Genomic DNA, 26,952 nt, shown 5'->3' on the forward strand with positions numbered 1-26,952 from the left:
GGTGAATTGGAAGTGAGTCACACCTGCCAAAGCTATTGTCTCAGCAGGCTTTGCAAACTCAGACTAGAACCAGATCAGGGAACGCTGCTCATGAACTTTCCATTGGCAGTGTGGGCTTTCTAGATTATTATTTTCTTGTTGCCATTTTGCTTTGTGTCATTTCCTCTTTCACCCTCAATTTACTTCTATTTTGTGAAATTTCAGAGCTGTGAGGAATGAATGCATGCATTTTGCTGGGGTATGATTGAAGTGGAAGAACAGCCTCCTGAGAGCTTGAACTGCCAACAAGAAGGATTTCAAGTGCTGAAAGCTTTGAACTCCAGAGCTCTGTTTCCTATAGCAAAGCAGAAACATAAGTCATCTAAACCTTGCAACATCCATCCACGTAGGGAAATTAATAATATTCCTCTTATCTTGTACCAGGGAGAATGGAGGTCCAACAAAAGTTGTGGGGTTGTTGTGTTTGGTGGTTTGGTTTTTTTTTTTCTTCACTGGTTGAACATCAAAGTGGTGCAGAAAATTGGATTACAGATTTCTGGATTCCCTGATCTCATGACTCATCTGCTGGACTGCCTGAATCTCTCTGCCCAAGCCACTTATTTTTCTTTTCACTCAGGCCGCCCATTTCAGTGAAACGATTTCTACACTGCAACCTGACCACAGTTCCCTTTCTGTAGCTGTTCCCTTTCTGTATCTGTGCCTCTGGCAATACTTTATCCCAATATAATGGTCACCTCATGGGAGTCTGGAGTGTTCGGAAACCATGGTGGGCCCTTTGACTATTATGAGGGTAGCAGTTTGGTTTTCAGTGCTTTTTTTGGGGAAAAAAAAAAAGACAACAACGTATATTTTTCTGCATCCTGCCAGGAAACAACTACCTGACATGTAACAAAACAAACAAACAAAAAAATCACAACTAGAGCTCACACAAAAGATCACTAAATCAGTTTGGGTTCCTGGATTCAGTAACAATAATGTCATTGTATGTCAAGGAAAATAACTTCCTGAGAAGTCTAACCACGAAGAGAAACAACAGCTCAGCTGTCTTCATCTTGCCTGCTCTTTGTAAAATAATTTGTTAAAGGATCCCCGAGTTTTGCCAACAGGTTGCTTTGCAAAGAGGTTGGGATAGGCTTGGAAATTGCCGTGGTGTGGAGGGAGGGACCTACCTCTCCCAGATGCAAGAAAAATAGGAAACCTGCAGCACCTTGACGCCGAAGCCAAGAACCTATAAATAATTCCTCACAATCCTAACAGCTGGGAGAGAAGACATACAACAGGCAAAAATGCCACATTTTTAAAAGCATTCCTGCATGGGCGTCCTTCTCACTCCTCTTCACAAACACTGCAGAAAGTGTGTACACCAACAGTATCTTCCACCTCATCTCCATACCCTCCGTGTATTTTCCTCTGAGGAGCTGTGGACAGCTGGGAGGAGCGACATCCTCCATATGCAGAGCTTGTTACCTTGAGACTGCCAGACTGAAGTCTTGGCTACACGCAGGACTGCATACGTTTGGCTAAACCTGTTTTGAACAGTTTAGTTCACAGTCATGAAGGCTGTGTGGTGCTTTCATTCTGATCTGACTGTGCTTTTATCACATTTAAGTAAGCTCATCAGGAACCAGGTAAAGTTAGGGCCACCAAGATGACGAGGGGACTGGAGCATCTCCCTGGTGAGGAAAGGCTGAAGGAGCTGGGGCTGTTCAGCCTGGAGGAGAGAAGGCTGAGAGGGGACCTCATCAATGCCTACAAATATCTTAAGGGTGAGTGCCAAGAGGATGGGACCAGGCTCTTTCAGCGGTGCCCAGCAACAGGACAAGGGGCAACGGGCACAAACTGCAACACGGGAACTTCCATCTGAATGTGAGGAAGAAGAAGTTTGAGGGTGACAGAGCCCTGGCACAGGCTGCCCAGAGAGGCTGTGGGGGTCTCCTGCTCTGGAGACATTCAAAGCCACCTGGATGTGGCTCTGTGCAACCTGCTCTAGAAGAACTGCTTTAGCAGGGGTTGGGCTAGATGGTGTCCAGAGCTCCCTTCCAACCCTGACCATGCTGTGATTCTGTGAAGTCATGCTGAGTTAGACCATTCCCATATTAGCATCCACCCCCCATAGGGTTGAAGCTGGATGCCAAGATATATAATGTCAATGTATAAACCTCAGTTTAGGTATCTCTGATCTGTATGATGGTTTTGCTGTTATTTTATAGATACAGCAATGCTTATAGAGCTTTTTTATTTTTTTGATGGCAGAAAGCCTCAGTGAACTGAACGTTAGTGAATCCAGTCCAGACTGGAAAGGACCAAACACTGTTACCTGGTAAGGAGGAGCAGTGGTTAAATGGGTGTAAAATTGATGGGTGGATTTGTTCTATGGCCTTTTGGACATGTGCCCATCATTACACCCCTCTGGTTTGGCACTCTTCCCAGACACCTCAATAAGAAGAACCAGGACTGCCTGAGAGTGAGACACAGCCACTTATTTCCAGAGGCAAGCCCTTAGGACGTGTTTGTGGGTTGGCTGGGGAAGGCTTGCAAAATCTGTGGACATTTTCTGAATTGGAGAGGAGAGCAGCCTCTAGCATGACTAAACAAGCCCCTTTCAAAAAGATCCCTTTAAAAAATCCTCTGCGGAAGAAGCAGTCTCACCCCTGGGATTTGTGAGGGTAGCATCAGTGCCTTTGCCTCCATCTCCACAGCGGGTATCATCAAACGGGAGGCACTGATCCCCAGTTCCAGCCAAGACCTCTGAATTCTTCACAATGTCTTTCACTGATGTGGTTGACTTGATTTTATAGATACGTCGGCTGTTGGTGTCGGAGAGGTAGATGGAGCCAGTGATTGGATCTGTGGTCAAGTAATACTTATGAGCTGGGCTGTGGCTGAAAAACAAGGGTATGACATTATTATTTTTTTTTTTGGATGATTTGTTTTCTTAAGTCGACAGGCAATGCAAACACTTTAGAGAATAAAAACGCACAGACAGGCAGACCGGGAAAGTGAAGCAGTGCTGTATTTGACTGTATTAGCACACGGTGTGTTACAGCACAGCATCCTGAACTATATGTGTCACCAACCACTGTGCCTGGGGTGCTCTCTGGCATGGAGGGCAGATACCAAAGGGAAGTGCTCACTGACCTGAGCCAAAATCATGCCAGGAACTACTACAGGTTGAGTCCCAGTGCCTGAGTTTTCTAAATTTACTTAATACATATATATACATAGTCCTGAAAGTGGTGTTAGTGCAGTGCCAGAAAGTGAAGCGAAAACATAGTACAGTAGGGGCAGAAAACAAAACAAAACAAAACAAAGAAATTAAAAAATCTTTCCTCCCAAGAAAGACCCCAATACAAAACCCCCAATGCAGACCCCCATGTATAAAGCACTTAAAGATAAACTCTTCAAGATCACTGCATCAAGGCTTATCTGGTGCTCTTGCTGACTCCAGTAAAGGCTCTAGAATCCTGTCCTGCCCCCGTGGAGATTAGGGGAAGTCCTGCCATTGAATTCAGCTGGACCTCAGTGAAAAAAAACCCAAAATGGTTCTTGGAGTGCCACATTTTGCCCTAAGTAAAACATGACCTAGAAGAAGGGCTGAGGAACATGAACATCAGTCCCCTATTACACCCCATTTACTCACTGCTTCCTTGAAAACAAGAAAGAATGGCTGAGAAAATGGGGTAAACAGACAAAAAAACGTTTTTAGCTCCATGACCACAACACCAAATGAGCCCAAGACTGAAGAAGTGAATAAACTAGCACCCACCTTATGGAAAGCATTCAATAAGACTGGCCAGAAAAAAACCACCAGATGAGTTTAGATGCAATTAGAAAAAATTGTCTTTCAAGGATTCTATCTATAGTTTAATATAGCTACTAAACTTATTAGCTTCTTTTATTAAAATCGTTTGCTACTGGTGTGTGTTAGGCTGCATCTCTTCTAAGCCTGCAACCAACAGATTAAAATTGTAACACCTGCTGCCTGAACACAGGTCTCCTTCCTGCTAAGAAAGGCTAAGTAGTGATTAGAACAAGTATAAAAAAGTCTTTACTTTTCTCCGGAACACCTTCATAAGAATTCATAATAAACATATATAGGCCGTAGTTCACAATTTTGCACTTAGTGGAATTGTTCCAGGAGAAGCTGGTTAGAAATGTGTTGATCACAGTTGACGCTATCCCTCATAGTAAGAAAATTCCTCTCTTTTTCAGCCTCTATGTTAGGAAAATTAACCCTTTTCAGACATATAAAAACTACTGAATTATTCTCTGCTTAAAAAAGCTGTAAGGTGGTTCTTCATTTGAATTACTTAATACTTTGGGGGGGAAAAAAACGACTGAGCCTTTCTGATTTATTCTGGAATATCCCTTGTGATTTATCCTATTAAAGTCTGAACAGATTCCATCTCCACAAATGACACTGATTCTTGCTAAATAAAATGCTCTGACCTTCCAAGACAGCTCCAGCCTGACAGTTCAGTCTCCATCTGTATTCCTTTCCAATGACAGCAGGCTGGTGGGGTATTATTTCATTTACCTGCACGTCACTCACACTAAGGAAGTGGCTTCAACCCTGGTGGAAGAAGTTCCCTGTGGGAATCCATCATCCATTTTGATCGGGGCCTTGCATTTTCCACTGACTGTCCTAACAAAGCCCAGCTGAATGTCAGTCAGCTTTTGAGCTGTTCATAATCTCTATTTTGCATGAGAGGTGGACAAGAGGAAGGCATTTTTAATGGCACTTTGCAATTCCTTAGCATCTTTGCCTGGCCAGCACAGATAGCTTTCCCCGAGTCTTACAGCAGGCCACTCGCAGATGGGCAAAGGCACATGACTTAACCAAAGATGGAGAAAAATGGTGGCAGAACTGGAAGTTCCTACTCCCCTCTCCCGGCACTATCATTGTAATTCATTTTTGGATTTCATAGCCTCACTCTGCTGCATTTTATTATTGATCACAACCTTCTGTGGAAAAGAGAGATCTTAAAACTATTTTCGAATCCCAGCTCCTGTGTAGAATGGACACCGAAACACATGCTGGCTACTTTTAACCATGGATCAGAGAACCAGGTAAAAGCAAAACATTCATCCAGCAGAAAAACTGAATGGTGCTTCCCACCCAAATTTACTGACTAAGTGAAAAACTGTAATATTAAGGTAATACTTTGAGTAGCTGCTGGTAACCCAAGTTTATTTTTATTAATGAGGTCCTGAATATAGATGCTGCAAAAAACCAGGGGTGAGTTCAAAGCTCATAATCATCAAAAAATTAGCTCTGAGTGGTTAAACTTTTAATCCTCTGCATAGCTGGCTGCCACAGAGGCACACACACCCATACTAGCAAATGTGCTTTGGAAGAGGTAGAGGTAGAAATTTATGTTGGTTAAACTACCCATAGGACAGCAATAATCCTGGGTCACTTAAAATCGTGGGTCACTTGGGTCTGGATTTTACCTGGTGAGCTGATAGTGAAACTCCTAAGACATACAGTTACCTTTCTAAATCTAATGTGACTAATGATATGGGCATCTCCATCATCTTTTCAGAAAAGAACATCTTTTCTGCCGCCTGGCTCTGTGAGTGGTAGGAAGTGCTGGTTCATTTTTATTGGCTAGACTTTACTTTTGCAAGCATGGTTTATCATGGTCTTCTACACCCTGCTCCGTGCACAGGGCTTTTGTGGGTGGAAGCCCCCTGGGATGGCTTAGGCGATGGAGTATTTAACCTGGGATGCTCTGGACCAGGGAGGGTAAAACACAAACTGTTGAAAATAGTTGAGCTGGAATTTACTCCCCTCTGCCAATGGTTTTCAGCACTGAATTGGGAAGTTATCACGCTCTGCCCCTGCATGAATTTGATAGCGTTATACACTGGAGCTTTTGTTTAACACTTTGAGATCCTTCAGGAGGAGAGAAGCTCAATAAACCTATGTTGGTAATGTGATAGTTCCCAAAAAGCTTCCCTTCATCCGTGATAATGCATGAGCACTGGAACCAGGAACGCTGGGGCTTTGCTTTTTATTTAAAGTCACAATCAGCAGGCAAATCCAAGTGGTAAACTGGACTGAACCGAACAACAACTGAAATAAATCTTGCCTGGGGCGAAGCAGACAAGATTTTCTTTTTCCTTTCATCCTCTCTCATTGCTCAGTTAGATAACAGACCAAAACAACAGGCAGTACTTTTTACTACTCAGAAGACTTAATCAGTTACAGTATTTGTAGCCTTCGAATATTTATTCCCCATACTGACACTGCTACCACTAGAAAAGGGCTGTGGGTGAAGAGCTCATTTCTCATTCAGAGTGTTCCTTTAGCTTTTAAAGTTTTTTAGAAGAAACCCTAAGCATTGCATTGATCTTTTAAGCCCCTGAAGCAGCAAAATAGTTGCAGGGCTGGGGGGGGGCTGCTCCCTGGCCAAGAACACTTTAATGGGCATGATGGTGTAGTCACTGGGGATGAGGACAGCTCCATGAGCAGAAGTTCTGCACGCCAAAGAGAAATGGAGGTGACGTTGCTTCCTTGTATGCTTGTGATACAGTGATGTACTGGGGAAGCACAAGGAAATCTTCCAAGCCCACAGTGATCCCAGTTGTTCGGGCATGCATCTAGTCTCTCTCATACATCTGCCTTGTCCCTTTCCTTTTTTCTTTCTCATTACTGGGACAGGGTCATGCCAGCACCATTTGGGGAGCTCTGCTGGTATGTTACGAGATTCAAACTCCATTTCAAAGTGCCTATGCTTTATGTGACTCCTCACACGCAGGCACAAGGAAGGAAAGTGATAAAAAGCTGGGTGAAGAGGCAGACATGTGACAATTGTGGGCCACTTCTGTTGTACTGTAACAGACACACAGGCTTTAAGCAGAGGTTGATATTATCCCCCTTTGGGCCCAGAGCCCGTGTTTTGGAGGAGTCTGAGGAAAGAACCTCCTGTTCCAGAGTGGGAAACCAGTCTCTAAGGAATAAAGATGAGAACAGGGAGATGGTCCCTGGTTTCAGCGGGTTACCTAGAACATGTCAGCACATGTGCAGACTGCACCTTTTTACCAGCTTCTGTTCGATGCCAGGGGATTCACTACAAGGTGGAGGCTTACAGCTGAACTGGCTGCCTCAACTCCCTTTATAGGCAGCACAGAGAAATGGCATCTTTTGGGGTATCATTTGTCTGACTAACTTTCAACATTTATCTTACAAGATGAACTGCATCTTAGTTTCTCAAATGCAAGGGCATCTACAGCTCCTCTGAAGGACGACTGCTGTGGAAGGTAACAGTATGGCTCTGGCTTCCTCTGTGGTCAACAGACAAGAGCAGTCATACCACCCGTAACAGCGGATCTGAATAAACCCCTGGGGCTTCTTTGGATCTGATGTCTCTGTTTAAGGACATGAAACCACCTCCATAAAACTTTCTGTCTTAGCTGCCCTCTTTCTCCCTGAGCCTTGCTGGCCACATGCATTTGCTGGTAACTAAAGAAATACCAAATTCCTGCAGCCAAGCATTTTTTGTTCGGCAGGGCTATGTTTCCATGGCTGCATGCTAAGCACCCTGCAGCTCACAAACAGAGGATTTTATTGTAGCTTGTGTGAGGTACTGGTCTTTTTTTCCCTAGGTGACATTCAATAGATTAATACATAAGGAGGCCACACAGTGCAGTGAGCTGAATTTACACTTGGCCTTTTGGTGTTTTCAGTTTGTGTGTGATGCCCAAAGCTCTTCTAGTGTCACAGGCTGGATAATAAAACTTCATAGCAATGCCATAAGCCAACCCAGGGACTGCAAAGGACTTCTGATTCAATCCTAGGGCAGTTTTCTGAGATACTTCTCTTTGCCACTAATTGCAGATTTGTCTCTCTAAGGTATGAATGGAAACAAGAAAGGAAGAATATATTTAAGTGTGGTCACTTTTTGCATATTTGCAAGATAGAAATGCCTCACCACACTCCATGTTCCTGCAGAGAAAAAATAATTCTAATTAACTGCAAATTATTATTTCCATGCTTGGAAGAAGTCATTAGCTTCTATAAGCCCATCAAGATAAGTCCATACACAGACACACCGGAGTAATTTCCTATCAATCTATTACTGAATGACAGATGGGTGTAAACCTGGGAGGCATCACAATTTGGTGATGCTTTCTGGCTTAGCTAACATCCCCCATGGTGACACACAACGATTTTGGCTGTTGCAGCATTAGACCTTGGCTACCTGTGCTGTGCTGTAGCTTCTTAGTTGGTAGCTGCAGAACCTCTGGAGATCAAGCTCACCACCGGCTACATGGCAGGGAGGAATCCTTTCCCCTGAAGTGAGGAAACATTTGTATATGGATTGCAGCTTTTCCAAACCACCTTTGCAACTGCTGCCTGTCAATGGTGTCAAGCTTAGGACCTGCTGGAGCTCAAAGCACCGTAACATTAGTTACGACTACGCCCACTCATTTCCCCATGGCTCAGGAATGAAGAGTCTTTCTAACAAGGGGGATTACAGCAAATGACACAGAACAGATGCTAACTCACACATGTGACTCCTTTAACGTAGTTGCAGATGGGAGTATTTGATCTAGAGCTCCTCGCCTTCCGCCCTCACCTGCCCCCCTTTGGACTGCACTGACGCAGGCATGTCTTGGCATTCTTTCATTTAATTTCTTAGTATTTAGGAATTGCCTAAAAGCTGAAGCCCTGCCAACATTGTAAGACTCTGGTAGCATTTGCAGCATTTGCGGCCAGTCCATATATCTTCACTCATTTATTGCCTTCATATATAAAAGCTCTTCTTGTAACAGGTATTCAGCTGCTGCCCTTCACTGTCAAAGCAGGTGCACTTTAGTGGCTGTGTATTTCTAGGGGATTAAGGATACAACCTGGCTGTTGCAAAGAGAAACGAGTTTTTCTATTGCTTTCAAATGATGTGAAAGAGGAGCTGTGGGGCTGGAACTCAGCCTGATGAAGACAGTCAGTGTAGAGGTCTTGTGCATCAGCCTCCCAGCCCTGCTAATAGATGCTCTGGGCCAGTCCATTATGCCGTGGAAGCTCAGCCCTTCATTAGAGTTCTGGTGATAAGACAAAAATACGGTTTCTACTCCATTGCATTTCCCGGCATGCAGCTAAACCAAACGTTTCTGGTTTTGCACAGCCTCTATGAAGTCAAAGAAACAGTAAATAAAATGCATGTAGCAAGAAAAATCTCGAATTCCAAATGCAAAAAGAAAACCAACCATCCAACCAAAAAAAAAAAATCCCAACTCCACAGTCTAAGCTTCTAATTTAGAAAGCAACAGGGGAGAAGGATGGGAAACTTGTCAGAGCCAGAGAAGTTCTTGCAAACACAGACAGTGACAGGAGGTTGACATCTTCCTGAATGCAACTGATTGGATCAAACCCACTGAAACTCCAGTGAACCCAAGTGACAAATATTCTTAGTGACAAAGCTCCAATTTAGGAGTCTCTCTTTCATCTTGTTTTCTTGTCATTACTCTTTCTCCTCTTTATTGCATTTCCTGGCTAAGGTTCTGAGTTCACTACCTCCTATCTGAGCCTGGCATACTTTCTCACATGCGGAGGGTCTCTATGAAGTGCTCAGACTGACAAAAAGTTACAAAACCTTACTTCCCTAGGTGGGTGATGCTGGGGTACATCTGTCCCTTTGTTATGCCTATTAAACTCCCCAGCACTCAAAAGGAAGACATTTCACCATATGAGAAATATTTTTCCACCCTAGCTATTCCAGTGATCTGTATCCCGACGTTCCCATTTTACTTTCTTGGTTAATTCTCCCCCCTTTTTCCTTCCACCCTCCTCCTCTTGTTACCCTGCTTCCCGTGTCTGTACCTCCCCTGTCTACAGCTATAACAGCTCATGCAGAAGTCTGCGCGACTCTGCTCTGTGATTAATGGCTCCCAGTTCTGATGACTGATTGCCTACGCCAGTTTTAATCACGCCAGCTTCATTTGCTATTGAATCATCTGGAAATGGCACTTGTGGCTCACTGTGTAACAACATGCAACAAGACAGGGAGCAGCATAAGAATTCTCCACTGGTTGGCTTACCTATGTCTGAAATCTTTATTTCTGACAGAAGACAGGAAAGCAGGGAATAGAAGAAAGAATGAGGTGTTAGCAGCTCAGTTCGATGCATTATTAGCAGATTGAAAACTTGACAGTAACTGTATCATACAATGCAATAATAAATAAAGACTTAGCTGGAATGACACTGATATATCTTATATTGGATATTACTTGGCGGTGAGCTCACTTATGTACTGCTGCATATCCCAAAGGAAGTGTGATCTCACCTGCTTGGAGTTATCCACTTATGCAAGAGATAGGACCAGGCAGACTTTATAATTCAGAGTAGTACTGAGCTAAATATATGTAGATGCAGATATCTTTACAGGTTTTTTCACTCTCAGTCAAAGCGATACCTGGTGATTTGCAAAGGTAACTTACCAGTTGCACAGTTATGGGTGGCAATTCATTGCCGTAACCTCGTGAACTCTAGCCCCGAGGACTGAAATTACGCTGAGCTGGACATTTTTCATGGATCTAGTTACACACCCAGCTGCAGTTATCTGCGACCCACAAGGCATTTGCCTTCCTCTCCGCAACAGAACACTACACTCAAAAGACACCCCCTCTAAACAAAACCCAAAAGCCAAATAGTGAGGGCGTTAATCTCCAAGGAGATGCTGATTTCAGAAGACACAAGCAAACTCCATTTAGTCTAAAAGCAATGGCTTTCCTCCATAGCTTTTAGTCAGCCGGCATCTGAACCCACTTACTTTATAGCACACCAGAGTGAAGAAATGTTTATTAGATCCAGTAACCTAAGTGTTTGCACAGATGAAGCAGCAATCGTTCCAGCAGATTTAGCTCTGGAGTAAATTTAACTCTGTGGCTCTGCACAAAAGCCAGCAAGGCCACTCTGTCAAGGGTTCCAATTTTCTCTTTTCCAATGAGGAAATACTCTGCAAAACCTCCACCAGGTCTGGTATTTCCACTGACAATGAAACAGGGATTGGGTTTTCAAAATTGTACTTCTGGGAATGAGATATTAATCCCACTCAGTTGCAATGGGATTTGGGCCTCAAATCACCTAGGCTCTTCTGAAAATCTCACCTTTGGTCATTAAAATAACTTTCTGGCACTGGAAGAGCATTACATGCTTTAACATGGACCAGGTCTGAAGAGTTATTCCAGCTTCCCACCTTACAAACATGACAGATGTTATGTTCCTGAATATCACGTAACAGAATAGAAAGAATCGGGTTTTTGCTTATTTACTCAAAAGGTACCCCAACCCTCTGAGATGTGACTGTGAACATCTCATGGTAGGCTTCCTAATTCAATGACTCCTCCTGATTTCCTTGCTGCCCTGTGAGCATACCAAGACAACTATTCTGTAAGTGCCAGCCTTGTGATGCCTGTCTGGAATTTTTTTTCTCATACGCCATGATCTACGACGATGGTTCTGCGTGCTGTATGAGACCTTCAGCAAGGTCTAATGACTGTGGTGTGTCTGTTAAATGAGGAACTAATGGGATCTTCCACCAATTTTGCTGCGGATCAGCTCTTTCATTTGTACCCGTGGCCTTGTGGAGCAAATAGAAATACAGAGCAATGCCAGATGCGCTAGGAAGCTGTCTAGTAAGCTTCCACATGGCAGTTCTTGCAGAAAAGGAGCCTTACTTTTGTCCTCAGCAGCCAGGACCTTAAATCTAAGTAGAGCAGGAAGGTTCTTACTTTCTGACAGATTCTCATTTTCAGGCCAGATCTTGAGAGGTAAATGGGAATGTGAACCTTCCTGCCATGCTAACCTGACACTGACCTCCCAGGACCATAGATCAGGCCCTTCAAGCAGAGAAGACTCATTCAGAAACACTCAGTTAACACTACTGACTGCTCTGGAGTGAGTCTTGTCTGGCCACAACGAGTCCAGAAGCAGGCCCTGCTGCTTTGAAGTGGGTAATTGTATTTGCTGTGGAAATTTTAGATAGGAAAAATATCCCCAGTGAGGTCAATTTGAAATTTTGGTTCAGTCACAATCTATTTCATTTTCTCAGAACTTGTGACAAATCTATACTTCTCCCTCTCCTTCCTTGCTTTTCATATATGTTCCTTCTCCATCCTCCCTATTCCTCCTAATAAAAGGAAACACTTCACTCACTTTCAGATGATCCACCTGTATGTCCACCCTGACACTACCGATCGGTTGGGAACTGAGGGGGGGCTGATACATTTGTCCCTCAAAAAACAGCTAGAAACCCCCAGTCTGTGGCTGCCTAGACTGATCATCCTGTCTTAACTATGAATGATCATCTGTCCTTATTAATCTCTACATATCATCATCAGTGCTGTGTCCTTCAAGTTTAGGTTATCTCAGAGGCTGATTGTTAATTTTAAGAATTCCCACTGGTCTCTAACTACACGAAAAGGCAGACATCAACACAGTTTGATTTAGCAGCACAGAAATGTGTCAATATTTCTAGTGTGTGATTCAACTCTGGAAGAACTTGTTAAGCCTGGGTTTCTCTGGTGTAAATCAAAGTCAGCAGAGTTGCAGAAGAGGCAAATCTGGACAGCTTTTTTTCTGTTTTGCCGTGAGGTTTTTTTTTAAGAGCTTTTCTCATTTTCTTTTTGGGCACTGAAGATTTCTGCAGAACTTAAGGGCATAATTATAATGGCCACATTCAGCACAGTGTACCTCAACTCCAGTATGTTGGTGACATTGCCAGAGGGAAAGATCCTTCGGATGTAGTTGAAATCTCCAACGTAAAGACTTCCATCAGACCCACACGTTAGGGCAACAGGAGCCAGAAGTTTGTTCCCATCTGCAAGACCATTGCAGCTTGGACAAGAAATGCTACGTCTGCGACCGTTGCCCATAATGCTTCCAATTACTGGTGGCTGCTGGGAAATAAACTGGTTTTCCCCGTTGCCTTTATGCAAGATGCCTACAGAGAGAAAAGAGTAATGAGGAAATTAAAAGAGAGCCGGGGAAACTGAGACCAAAGGGAGCACAAACTGGCACTGCTGCATGCCAGCTGGGGAATTTGTCAAGTAGCAGGGAGGTTTATCATCTCTCATAGTATTGCTTTGTGATGGTTTCAAATGAGGAGCCCCTTACCTGAAATAAGTACTTTTTATAGACCCGTTACATTTCCTGCAGAATAAAAATATGCAGGGAGAACAAGACTGTCCATACCTTTGAATGAAATATACTTTTCAGGGTCTCATGAAATTTCACCTGCCCTTTCTGCCCCTCCTTGCCCTACAATGTGCAGCCTACCAGGTAAAAAATGACATTACTTAGATCAGGATAAGACAAGGGACAGAAAGACCACGGTGCATTCTCTAGATAAATGTTTAATCTGCAAAGCTTTAGAGGAGCTCTGTTCCCTGTAAGTGTGGTGTTTTCAGCAGTGATGTGGGCTGAATTAGATGTTTGCTCCGATACCACTGCTATCATCCAGAGGGACACAGTGCTTCCATCTTTTGAACATGTTCTGATCAGCTTTCAAGCCTTCCTGCTGTAGTCTTGAGCAGCATTCATGGGCTCTGGCACCTTCCATTTTCCCTCATGACCCATGAAGCCTCTCGTTTCTGCAAGTACATTTGCACACTGGAGGACATGTCTGAGTCAATTTATGCTCAGTGGTAGGTCCAGTCTGAATAGGCTCCCCTTTGTTATTTTAGGAAAATTTTCCTTGTTAATAACCTTCCATCAAGACACTACAAAGTTAGACATGCTGACATTCAACTGCTTCATGATGGCCAGTTTCTTCTGCATTTATACACACCAAATTGCTTCTAAATGTAGGTTACTAGAAACCATTTGTTAGTAACATACATGAGGGAGTACACGTGTTGGTCAGGTTTCGTTCCTTTTCTTGAATTCGTAGCAATAAGAAGCAACTGTGCCATGCAGCACTGTGCTACTCCTGTTAGGCGTTACAGACAACCTACCACTTTGTATGTTGAGGGCATGGTGTTTGTCCAGGGACCATCCTCCAAGTTTGGAAGCATCAATTTCATAACCCTGAAGCACAGCTGTCCTCTTCTCCCACAGGATCAAGTCAGGACAGGATTCATACTCATAACCTACTGAAACTATGAACAAGAGAAAAACAAAAGACCCTCCAGGTCAGTAACAGAGAAATGCACAGCCGGCACACACAGAGTTTCAACTGAGCAGGGGTAAGAGCATTTCTACAAGCAACTGCCAATTTCGTTTAAAATGCCGTCATCATAATGCAAAGTCCTAATATTTTTCTCTTTAAAGGCCACCCTGCATTTAAAAAGGTCAATGCAGTTGTAGACGTTGAGCAAATGTGCTAAATATTTAAAAAACACTATTTTAAAGACATATTTTAAAACAATGGGTATTTCAGAGTGTAAACCACTGCTGGACTCCTAAATGGGAACATTTTACTCCTATCTACTATCTGATCAACGACTGCATGTCAGGAACTTGCTAAAAATTATGGTCTTTCTTGGAAGGTGAAGCCTCACCCTAATGAGGCGTGGGGGAGCGAGTCCCTCAGAGACAGCAGTCAGACCAGGTTGACTCGTGGTCATTGTTCATGTCGAAAGGGTTTGCTCGCCATGATGTCTAATCAGCCTTTCAGGAATAACTCTGCTGAACACACTGGAGTTGCTTAAGAGTAAAATGATGTCAGTAGAAGGAAAATCATGTTTTTGACAGAATGATGACTCCTTTATGATTTTCTCAGAAGAAGCAGGACTGACCACTTTCATTGGCCTGCTTTTCTTCTGCCCTACACGATCTTTTTAGCTCTAACAGCTGAAGCAGAGCAGAATCGCAAGTTCTACACAAAAGAAAAGCAATTACATAGCTCAGTTTTTTACTAGATAAAAATAAAGGCCTGATGTTACAAGGTTCCCAGCCTCCCTGAAAGCGCTGGGCAAACTCAGGATCCCCCATCAAATAGAGTCTTTTGCAGAATCAGAGAGTATCAGAGGAAGATGTAATTTAGGAAATGAAGGCTTGATATTTTCCACTGTTCCAGAGGTGTGAATCATTGAAAGCCTGAATGCTGATGTCCTCAGACCTGCTTGAGTACTCTGGGCCTACAGAGCTGCATCATGGAGCACTCCAGGACCCACTCCTGATCTAGCACCTCAAAGAGCATAGTCTCTCAGCATACGCTACCAGGACATGTTTCTCAGCATGAACTCCAAACTGGGTAAGGCTCAGCAGGTTGTATCATCCAGCCTGCTCAAGGCAGCTGAGACTGAGAGGAAGGCACCCATTCTTCCTGCAAGAAAACAAGGCACACTACAGCCCTGAGACTTATCTTCACTTGGGCTATGAGGCATCAGTGAACCACCACGCTGTCAACAAGAACTCCATTTGCTAATTTGGGATCTCTCCCATTTTGCTGATACCATTTCCTTGGCAGCCTGAAAGGTCTAGTCTAGACTCTGTCGAAGAGCTGTAACTGCATGTCCTCTGGTTGTGACAGGTGGGAAGCAGTCCCCGCGGAGCTGCATCACCTCTGCTCGCTCAGAGCACCCCTTCCCCTCCAGCACCATCACACAGGGCTCGCTGGGTGAGGTCTGATCCCTGCGTACATGCACAGCACAGGTTCCTGCCCCACCACAGACTTCAGCTTCTGCCCCTGCAGGGTGGGTGGCATGGGCCACAATGCTTGGCACTGGGGATGTGGCATGCTGCCTATCCTTATCCTCCACCTTGCAGCTTCTGGCAGTCTTTTGCAGATGTAAATGAAGGCACAAGATGCAAGAGAGAAGACCATCATGCCCCAGTTTGGGACGGTGTTCTTGAATGGGTAGGTAGCAAAGGGGAAACTAAGATTAGAGCAATCCAGAAGATCAGGCATGAGGAGGAGTGGCTATCGGGGCTCAGTCCGAGGGATTTCTTTCAAAGCAGTGCTGACAGCTTTGGGGCTATAGGTGAGAGGCAGCCAAACATCTCTAGTCCCAGTTCGTTCCTTCTGTATGAATACGATGGTAGTAGCTCAGGATGGGTGTGCTGGGCCAGGAGCCGGAGAGCAGAGAAGTATTCCCTGTTGGGGGAATGTGCGCTCTCCGAACAGCTGGGCCCGATCCTCTCCAAGGAAACAGAAGCGAACAAGTAGGGGCCGTTTTATGTGCTAGCAGTTGGACTGTACCGACCCAGGACAAAGTCTGTGCATTGCTGTTTAGCTGCTTCTAAAAGGAGACAGAAGCCCAGGGGCCACTTACCAAAGGCTTCTGAGAGCCCATACACCTTCTGGCTGTAGACGTCTGTCTTATCCCAGATGAAATAATAGGACAGGTCTGGAGCTGCTGCAAACCACTTTCTGAAGAGGCGTCCCTCGACAGCCACCATGAGGTGGACTTTCATGAGGTTGAAGGGAATGGTGGGGTGGGTCATGCTGATCCTCAGGACTGATTTGTAGCCAGCTGTGCGACTGCTCAGGTAACTCACTTTTATTTTACTACCGGAAACGTTAATCTCCTCCTGTAGAGCCTGTGGAAAAGCAATCCAGGAGGTGTTAAATCAGCAGCGAGCAGACAGGAAAAGGCAGTGAAGCTGTAATTTTTCAAACACACCTTTATAAAAGCTCTGGTAGACACGTCTAAAAAAAGCATGTGTAGTAGGCATCAAGTATGAAATCATGTATGTAATTTACAGGGTTATTTGTGGAAGCCAAGGAATAACCCCTCTTTCTCCATCTCTGTTGTGCTGGAGAACAGGAGACCAAAGTATCACATTTAAGTCAGTGTTTACAGTGGGACTCACTGTTAAAAGGAGTCCCAGGACCCATGGTGAAAGGAACTTGGGGACTGAGATTATTCCAGCCCACCAGTTCAGCTTCCACTTTCTGTGTTTTATCTTGGCAGGTTTCTATGGCTGCTATTTTTTGTCTCCTGGCTTCTTTTTCCCAGTAAAATATCAAACCCTACTTGGCCTGTAGCTTTACGGATGTTCTCCAGCTCAGTCATAACTTGCCATTCTCTCCCAGTGATCAGTAATTCCTGCTTCCACCCTCCCTTCTCTGACTTACCCATCTCTCCTTCCTTCAAACGGCTCCTCTTCTACCTCACCTCTGACCCTCTTTGCCTGATCTACCTCTAGCCTTTTTTTTTTTTCCCCTGCGTCTGGGTCCTTTTTTTCTGACCTCACATCTGTTCCTACTTACCTTGGTCCTTGCTTAAAATTCCCTTCCCTCTGACCTATGTGGTGAAGCTCTTGGCCTGATCTACAACCATCAGTCACTTTCCCTTCCCTTGCATTCTTCCTTCCCTTCCTTTTCCAGATTCCTCTGTATTCTAGGTGAGTTGCTTCATTTTCTCCTCCAGCCATGAGTGTGGGTATTTCTGACTGACTGGACAATCACCTCACAGGTCTCCATTCCAGTACAAAATTTCACAAAAGACTGGAGAAACAGCAAGGGAAGTTTTATCTGCCCAATTTTGCTTTTAGAATAGAGAAGCCTTAGTAAAGATGGTATTTTCAGCTAATTTACCTGCTAAACTATAACCAGGTCTTTTTTTTTTTTTTTTTTTTTTTTTTTTTTTTTAAGTTGGAGAAATGCAGGGAAGTTTGCTTTCTGGAAAATGATAGAATGCACACACCCAACACCACACTAATTCTCCCATGCAAAATACTGATTAAAAAGGGCATTTCTTTCTTAAGCCTTAGGAGGAGAAAAATTTGTTGCCACTTTCCAAAAAAATTCACTCTTAGGTAAGCACCAACATAGATATTTTCAGCCCAAGCCAGCAACCTTTGGCAAAGTATGAAAGACAAAGTTAGAAGCTTAGCAGTGAGCTGGAAAACTTGGTCTGATAATGGGATGTGTCAGAAGGTCACAGCTGGCACCGTTCTCTCCTGCACCACTTCTGAAACGCTTCGGTGTGCTGGACCCTAAATGAGCTGTGAAAATACTTCCCTAGCAATAACCAGATTTTGTAATATTAAGGGCATGGAGTCTTGAAGGCAGGTGGGTCAAGAGATCCGCTCATCAGGAAGGGATCACATCAATCCTGGTGTCCCCCAAGCTATGTGATTCCTATACTCAACTCCTCCTATGTGGGAGCAGCAAACTTCTCTGCCGTGACGAGTTGCTCATCTCTTACAGATTTTCTGGTTAGCGTTATCAGTAACAACAAATCTTGTACTCTGCCCCCTGAAAAGACCTCTTCTAAGCTATTATCCAAGGCCCAACACTCTTACAAGTGATAACTTACAGCCTCTGAGCGTTGCAGTACTTGACAAACGGACACATCCAGAAGTTAAAGCACTGTTCCACTGTGCTCATAAATATTTACTTTCTCTAATGCAGCCTTTTTAATTTACATATCTCAGTGCTTAGGAGGCTGAAAAATGACAGAACTGGGAAAACCCAGGAATTTTAAAATGTATTTTATGAGCTCAGCAACAAGCTGGGCTGGGACCATGCTCAACCAGAGAGCAGCTAAGCCAAGCCGCAGTAAAGGTGGTCCCTTGTATCAAATCTGTCTTCATATGTAACCCCTCCAGGAAAAAGTCAAGCAGAAATAATTGTCACAGAGGTACTATTTCCAATGTCTGGTTCAAATCCCCGTCAGAAATAATTATTTCTCTCTGTCATGATCTGTCTCTGCTGTCTACCATTCCAGAGGAAGGGTCAGCACAGCGGTACCACGGCACTGAGCAGCACCAGGGGCTGTGTTTAAAGGCACTTGCTGGAAGAAAGGGTTCAAATGGTAATTCAGATCATCTGAAATGCATTTGTAGTTTGTAAGCAGTGATAAACTAGCAACAAGGCAGGGCATTGGTGGGGGGAGTATAATCCAGTCGGACATTGGTGGGAGAAAAGGGGGAAAAAAAGGCTTTACAATACTCTGAATGCACTAAAAGTAACAACAGCTGAATTGTGCCCTTATTTTTATTTGATAATTGCTGTTTGGCCCAGGTAAATTCATATGCTGTGTCTGGGGTCTTTGTGAAAGATTAGGGCTCTTGGGGTTTACCACAGCCTAACCAATATAATCTGCCCTTTAAAAGTGGTCCAGCCACCAAGCTAGTTGGGCAGAAGAGCTGGTTCTTCAGGCTTACTAGGGATTTTCACAGTTTAGCAAATTTCACTAGTGTGTTCCCTTTGCTCCTGGCTGTTATCTATGCTTGTGTAAGTCGCAATTCTTCCACTCTTTGCATGAGACAATGCAGAAAATCTTGCTTCTCTGTGCTGGGTTACACATTTCTCTTACAGCTCCTCTTCCCTCTGCCAGCAGGCAAGGCAAGGAACAAAAAATCTTTCTTTTTTTTTTTAGTATGATGCTCAAAAGGAATTTTGAGAAAGAAAAGCATTTAGGGTCTGATTCAGGGGCCCTAACATAGACATCTAGTGCTTTTAAGACATTCCGTAGTATCCAAAACCTCTGCAAGTGGATGACAGATCTGACATGGACCTTTCTGAGATCTCCACCTCTCTGAAGCTACAGCTGGAAGCCTGAAGGGACACATCAGGGCATCTTAAACGGCACCAAATTTGTCTTTAGGCACCTGAATCAAACATTTAAAATGTATTATTTGGTCTCTCAAATGCATCCAGGTAGAGGACACTGCATTTATTTGTTGTAGCTCATGAAGTTCCTATCGGCCTACTTGTCAAAATCTCTTTTCCAGCCCTGCCATCCACTTGTTGCTTCCTCCCAGCTATGTGCTCACACCTTTTTTATTTAACATTTCCCTGCTGAGAACTGTATGTTATAAAATGCAGCTGCAGAAACTGACAGCTAGGTTATTTTTTATTGCATGTATAGCCAGTATAGGAATGAAAATTAGTCCACTGATGAACTGAAGTACAGTCAGGCCTCTGCCATAAATCAGATTCTCTTGTGTACTCCCACACCACAAACTCTGTTAACCTTTAGCGGTCAATATTTGAGGGAGAATACTATTTTACAGGTTTTAGCTCAATTATTTGGCATGTGAGAAAAGTACTGCTCATCAGGCATGGGATTCATCTTACGCAAACTTAGGAACGTAAAGGTTAGGAGTCTTCTCTGAACTACACCTCTAGGCCTCTGCATGGCACAGGAGCAGGGACAGGCTCTTGAGAAGGTTGGTACACATTCAGAGAACTGTGCATGAACACCTTATTTAGGTGCCATATTCTCAAAATGAACCCCACTTAGATCTTAATTAGATCTCATAACTAAAGGTGTCTAGTGTGATTTGGGATGTCCAAGTTATCTGACATTCACAAGGGTTTGGCAGACATAATGCAGGACACTGATAGGGGGATCGCTCTGGATTGGCAATTGGAGGCCAAGCAGGATATCTGCAGGACATTGCAAATGGCACTAAACATCTGTAATGAGGGTGGTGAGACACTGGCACAGGTTGACCAGAGCAGCTGTGGATGCCCCATCCCTGGAAACATTCAAGGCCAGGCTGGACAGGGTTCTGAGTGACCTGATCTAGCTGAAGACGCCCCTGCCCATGGCAGAGGGTTGGACTAGATGACCTTTAAAAGTTCCTTCAAACCCAAACCATTCTACAATTCTTTGATCTATAGTAAAAAACCAGTAACAAACTCATGATCCACATCCCCGGCTGCTTTCACAGTTGATAGACATGCACTCTTATTGAAGAGGAGTTTTAGAATGTTTTAGTTGAATAGATATAATTAAACAATCTAATGAGCATCCTACTAAATAATGAGAGAGATTATGGTTATATTTGCACTGTATCAGATATTTGCCTCTTTCCCAGGCAGTAGTGAACATTACCTTTCATAGTGTTTGTTGGTTTAGGAAAAAAAACAAAGTGAAAACCGAACCAAGAATTTGCAATTTGATGGACTTTACAAAATATGGGACTTAATTAGTAATTATGCTGGGACAAACTCACTGACTGTAATTGGAAATTAGTGTGAGAGAGGATTACAAGATTTGGTCCAGAGGGAGAGGTGAAGAGGCCACTAGCTTTATTTATTGCTGGGTTCAGTAACTGGTGAATTAAAGTATGAAGATATAAAGTTACTTCTTTCCTCATTAATGCTACCGCAACCCCAGTGGAGTCAAGCAGGAAGCACACAACGTGTTCCTACACTTTTTATTATTTCTACCTTGGCAGACTAGCACCTGTCACTAAAAACAAGACCCAGGACATGCTGAGTGCTGGCATCTAAAACCCAGGGAACAACATGCCCAAGAAAGTTTGAATGTGCTACATCCATATATTTCAACACAGCGAGTGTTTTTAAGGAAAATGGATGATTCAGTTGTTTGGCCTATTCAAGTTTAAAACCCAGCTTTCCATTTGGTAAAATATTTGGAATCCACAGCAAGTTGTTAAACTACTTTATCCGACTCACACTACCTTATAAAAGGGAATTGGGGATGAGAAATTAAAACTACCTCGCTTTGTTCATCTATCCCAAGTGTCAGGAAATGCAATAAAAGCCCGGTGCTCTGCAGGCTGGCCACTTGCCAGCTGTCTGCCGGCTGACTGCACATCTCAGCAGCTTTGTAGAGTGAGGGGTACACCTTCAAACCCTGAGAAAGTTCACACCGATGCTTCACCACCAAGGTCTGTAACGCCCAGTGGGTGAAATTTGCTCCGGAACAGAAAAAAGGCATCAGAGCATAAGCGGTCCATCAGCCTCGTGCTGGGCATACTGAACACCAAAGGGCTGCCTGAAGGCTTGTGGTGGGGTCACAGGAGAGTCCCAGCCCACCTCCTGTGGATGAGAGGTGAAAGCAAAGCAGAGCCAGTGTAGTTTTTTTGCCGCTGACCACAAGCGCTTTGCCTCCATCTCTCCGAGATAAGGGAAAAGCAACCTTCTGGCAAAGTGCATGCTTGTGAGCGAGAGCTCCTGGCAAATAGAAAAAAAAGTGCAACAAACAGGGAATGCTTTTTTTAGGAAAGCAAAGGAATAGTTGTGTTTGTGTTGCTCAAAGCAGGCAAAAGAACCACAGAAAGGAGATGGATTATTCTGTCCTCAGCTCAGATGGTTCATACCTGGATCTCAGGCACAATAGGACCTTTCTCCGAGCAGGAGCTTGCAAAAGCTGTCAGTGGAGATGGGGAGACCACAGGGTTGGGCCGGGCGAAGTTACTGAGGTCACAGCTTGGGATCTCATTCTCTTCATGCCTCATGACTATGGTTTCCATCACAAAGAAGCGATCCCACGGCAGCCACAGCGTGTGCTCCTGGGTGATGAAGGGAGCTCGCTCAAAGTGCAGGATAATGGAGATTCCACCAATGGTAACGAGATCAAAGCTGTTTTAAGAGATGGAATACAAATTTAGTGCAAGCACCACCCCATCTGTTTGCAGCAATTCCCTAGCAAGGACCCCCAGATAAATAATTGTGAGAAATATCATCAGCTATGTTTTACAAACATAAAATCTACAGCCCAAAGAAGCTGTAAGAATTGAGCGAGAGCAAGTGGCAGAGGCAGTACAAACTCAGCTTCTTTGCATGTTGCCCTTGTGTATATTAAAAACATACTCATCCCTTTTCTTGAGATAAATGTGTGTCTTTGTTAGTGCTTTTCTACTGTCATTTTACCATATATACTATTTTCTTTTTTTCCCTTTACGTATTTATCATCCACATGCAGTCACAGGTTGGATCAATTCACACAATTAAATAAACTACTTGGAAAGTGATTTCTTTGACACACCACCATATAAATTGCCTTGGCATCACTGCTGACCTGATGTAACACCTAATACCTAATGCAGCCCAGGGAACACGTGGAGCCCAGTCATGGACTGAGCCTAGAAAGATGTTGGGATAGAGTTTGGGGTTTTTTCTTAGTTTTGTATTTAAATGTCACATCTTGTCAGAGATGGGGGTTTTATGAAGTACCATGGGATGTATCTACTATATACAGACTCAAAAAAGAGGTGTTAACTGAGAAAGGAAGGGATTTGAACACAGTTTGAAGCCCTCTCATTTTTGCTGCTTTGTTTTTTTTCTCAGTATCTATTCAGTGGCAATGCCAAATGTGCATTTCAGGCAAAGAAAGTTGGTTTGTTTTTTTCTTTTTCATTCCTGCTTCTCACTTTCGGTGCTTGGCACTAGCGGATGACTGTCTCAGACAGATTTTAAGCGTGTGAATAGGCTCACTGGCTGCAGCGGAGCTGTTCCTGTGCTTAACAGCCATGGGTTTAAGTACTTCTCTGTGCATGAGAAACAAGACCTGGAAGCACTCTGACAGCCCAAAGCTAGGCTTGATGCACCTTGTAATTCCAAGGTTAAAAATAAAAAAAGCTGAAAAAATTATCGAAAATTATTTTTTAAAGTAATTATGAAGCTGTCAGATCAACTGCAAAGTCCCAGAGGAGAAACAACAGGTATGAACGATTTCTAAAAAAAAAAAAAAAAAAAAAAAAAAATCTTTGGCAAGCAATCACTCAGGAGAACCTTTTTTATTTTTTTATATTTTTTTTAATGGTCAATAGACCGAGCTGCCATTTAGTAATTATAATTATGAAAAGAAAGTTATTCAGGAAAGAATAAATCAAGTCCATGGGAAGGAGTGGAAACCATTTCAAAAAGCTAAAGACGTGTTTATTCTGCCACTCAAGTGGGGGCATCAGCTTCCCAGATCCACGGAGCTTGGCTTGCAACAGCCTGATGAGTAACTTGCTGGTCCTTGCCAGCAAAGCTGCGCAGCATTTGTACTTTGATGTGAGCATTTTTAACAGTCAATTAGCATTTGGCAAGCCTTTCAGCTAGGAGGGAGAAGCTTGCTCTGCATGAATCCGGGCACCAAAAGGGCCAATGGGAGGAAAGCAACAAACATTACCAATGATGCTCAACAAGTTTTTAGGCAAGCGGGATGAGTTTTTATTTGGAAACACCTTGGTTTCACTCCTTTGTGAACGGTCCTTGGCTGCATTGAGCCTGGGTCAGGCATAGCAACCTGCTGGGGTGAAACATCCTTGCGTCTCCTGCATCCCCAAAACAGGATGCAGAAGGGAAAGCACCACCTCCATGTCAGGCTCCAGCAGCTGTGAAAACAGAGACAGGCAGTATTTTCTAGCAGGCACTCTTGCTCATGAGCTGGCTTTTCCAGAGTCACAGAGTGCAGCTTTGAAGTTACCTTGATGAAGTAAAAAAAAAGCTAAACCCAAAACCAAACAGAAAAACCCAAACTGAAAACACCTTCCTCCCAGTGTCCCTTAGTGAAATTAAAATTAACAAGAGCAAAACCATCTTTGAGATTGAAGGAATAATTTTATTCCTGGTTTTGTTGCTGATCTCTGATGTCTTTTTTATCACTTTGAAAAAATCATACTTGTATGGTCATATGGTTCTGTTTTTCTTAAGACTCTGGTGAGACAGGCCAAAGGATGAAATTCTCTATCCACAAAGCAGCCTCCAAAAAAAACCCCCAAAAACACCACAAAGAAAAGTATAACCCTTCCTCATCTCTTTGCTCTTAAAGTTCATGTATTTGGTCTTTCCGAGCCATGCCAAAGTTGCTGAATGTAATGGCAGGCACGACACTGAAATACTCTGGAGACTTTCCTGCTGGTTTATTAACACTGTGCCTACAGCCATAGGATAATGAGGACTTGCAGCCTTTATAAATTATCAGTTTAATCAAATCTAAAGCTTTCTTTAAAAATGTGGTTTATAGTTCAGTGCTGATATTTTGATCTATCTATTAACTTTGCTTTACAAAGAGAAATGCATACAATGGAGTGGTCTGAGAGTTATTTCATGTTCATGCCTTGTTAGCTGAAAAAACCCTGTGTCCCAACAGTTAGCTAAAAACACATGCAAGCCTTGAAGTTATCCAACTTTTGCTCAGACTGAGTAATGTGACTTAAACAGAACCAGGATTTTACTACTGGATGCTGTACCTGAGTACTGTAATAGGAATGAAACCCACTTGCAGAGACCTGGGATACAGTGAACCCACTTACAGGGGCGAAAAATTCAGTTCACTGTAATTCTAAAACTGAAATTTTACTTATGGTATTCATTTTGAAACTTGGTCATGGCCAAAACCCCTCCAAAACAAACTTGAAGCAACAAAATCAGCTTAGGAACCAATCTAGCTCAACTGATGCAATTCTGTCTTCAAACTGCCTTACTTTAAAACCACAGTTATTGCCCTGCTATCACTAAACTTATTCGCTAAATCAATTTTAGGCAACTCAGTGCACGTTTTCAAATAGCTATTCCTATGGTGAATATGCCAAATAATGAAGCTAGTGAGTTTTCTGTATTATCTCCTAACCCCTGGAATAAGGTAAGTGCTTGCATGCATGCTCCCATTTTTCCTCCAAACCAGAATGACACTGGAGATGGTCCAGATGACCCTGTATGACACTGTGCACTGCTATGGACTGGGAGTGCATGTGGTCTGCTTCTGCAGCGCAGGAGAAATTACTTGTTGCTTAAGAGCAGCAACTTCTTGAAACAAAGTCACTCAATCACACAAAAACTGCGCTGTGAAAAAGCTGATGAGAAGAGAGTCCTGCTGTATTCAGAAAATTACTGAAAACCATCAAAACACATAATAGAAATGGTAATAGCAGTAATTCTTTATGTGATTTTGAAAGGGCTTTACAAATAATATATAATAAAATCTATAGCAATCACCAAGGAAGGCAAGTAAATGTTAGCTCCCTTTCACAGGCTGGCTGACTGGCCCAGGAAGGTTAAGAGATGCATCTAATGCTACCCGCTAAATCAGCGGCAGGACTAGGATCAGAAATAGGGGATGTCTGACATCTTTTTCTGCCCTGACAATTTTAGTCTGAAGGCTCTTAAATACTTCAAGGTAATTTTTAGAAGACCTCACCACTGAGGAAGTCGCTGGATTTTGTTGTTCTTCAAGAAAAGCGCTTTCACTTGTCCATTTATTACCTCCGGAGTACACAGATGCACTGCTGCACCCATTCATTTGAGAAAATATCTGTTTGTGTGCCTCAGCCAATTTTGAAAGTTATTTTTTTTGATTCCAGAGACTCAGTGCTGCAACTGGACAATTTGTTGAATGTTGGTCATGTACCAGACATGCACAAGGTTTCTGTAGAAGCAGATTAATTCGAGGGGAAGGTGAAAAAAGTGAAAACAGAAGAGCTGACACCATGCAGTCTGGGGTTAGACTGACCACCAGCAGCTGCCAACGGAAATCCCAGCTTCAGGATGAATCCCGCTTGGTCACAGATTCCCTGCTCTGAGACAGCTGATCTCTGTCATTTTTATCATTTGGAGCCTAGTATCTGTCGGGGGCTGAGTCAGCAAACTGCAGCACTGAGCTCCTTGAAACTAATTTAACTTCTGGAGGCTGGCAGCCAGCCCCGAGGAACCAGCAGTCCACTGAAGACTGGTGGAGCATACTGATGCTCCAGCTGCATTGCTTTCTGCCCTGGGTCTCCTGCGCAGCTGGAGGTTGGGAAGGACATGGTGCAAAAGGAGCCTCCTTAACCTGAACTCCCAGTAGAAGTAAGTTTATAGCAAGGGGAGGATTTGCCTTTCACCAGCCAAGAATTGGAAAGAAATAGTTACTCAAATATGACAAAGGTCTGGAGCTGGGATAGCAGCGCTCGCCTCCGTGCTCTGCCCCTGTTTAGCTTAGCGGTATGTTTGGTGCCCGGAGGCACATTCTAAGATAAAGCCCCTCTGTGCTAGGTACAGCACAACTACAAAGCAAAGAGATGGTCCCTTCCTCACAGTACTTGTAATCTAAATGAAAGATTACACATGGTAGTTGGGTATTGTATATATGGCAAGGAAAGAGATGAAAAAAGGTTATAGCAGGCATTATTGTGCCAGTTTTTCAGGCATATTTATCTGTTCTAATAGACACAGATTTTGCACCGGTCTGTGCACAGCAATCTCATCTCAAGAGTGCAGCTTTCATGCAAAGTAGGTTCAGTAAGGTCGACAGAGATACTCATAGCATAAATGTTCAAGACTTTCTCTTTTTTGCATTAATGCCTAAGCTATGGGCAATACAAACGCA

General features: G+C 43.5%; 1 protein-coding gene across 6 annotated transcripts in view; it reads right to left on the reverse strand.

Annotated features, from left to right (window-relative positions):
* The window catches only part of TENM4 (teneurin transmembrane protein 4), a 358,119-nt gene that overhangs the window by 60,333 nt on the left and 270,834 nt on the right, over positions 1–26,952 (reverse strand). For 4 of the 6 annotated variants that reach the window (XM_037377895.1, XM_037377897.1, XM_037377891.1 and 1 more), the window contains 6 exons: positions 21,977–22,238; positions 16,222–16,489; positions 13,960–14,103; positions 12,698–12,947; positions 10,045–10,065; positions 2,650–2,882 (listed from right to left, as the gene is read on the reverse strand). In XM_037377895.1, the coding sequence (XP_037233792.1) occupies positions 2,650–2,882; positions 10,045–10,065; positions 12,698–12,947; positions 13,960–14,103; positions 16,222–16,489; positions 21,977–22,238 (1,178 nt within the window). The remainder of the gene's footprint in view (positions 1–2,649; positions 2,883–10,044; positions 10,066–12,697; positions 12,948–13,959; positions 14,104–16,221; positions 16,490–21,976; positions 22,239–26,952) is intronic. The other 2 variants (XM_037377893.1, XM_037377894.1) reach the window with 1 other exon arrangement.

The sequence above is a fragment of the Falco rusticolus genome, chromosome 2 (assembly GCF_015220075.1).
Source record: "Falco rusticolus isolate bFalRus1 chromosome 2, bFalRus1.pri, whole genome shotgun sequence".
In the NCBI taxonomy this organism is placed as follows: Eukaryota; Metazoa; Chordata; class Aves; order Falconiformes; family Falconidae; genus Falco; species Falco rusticolus.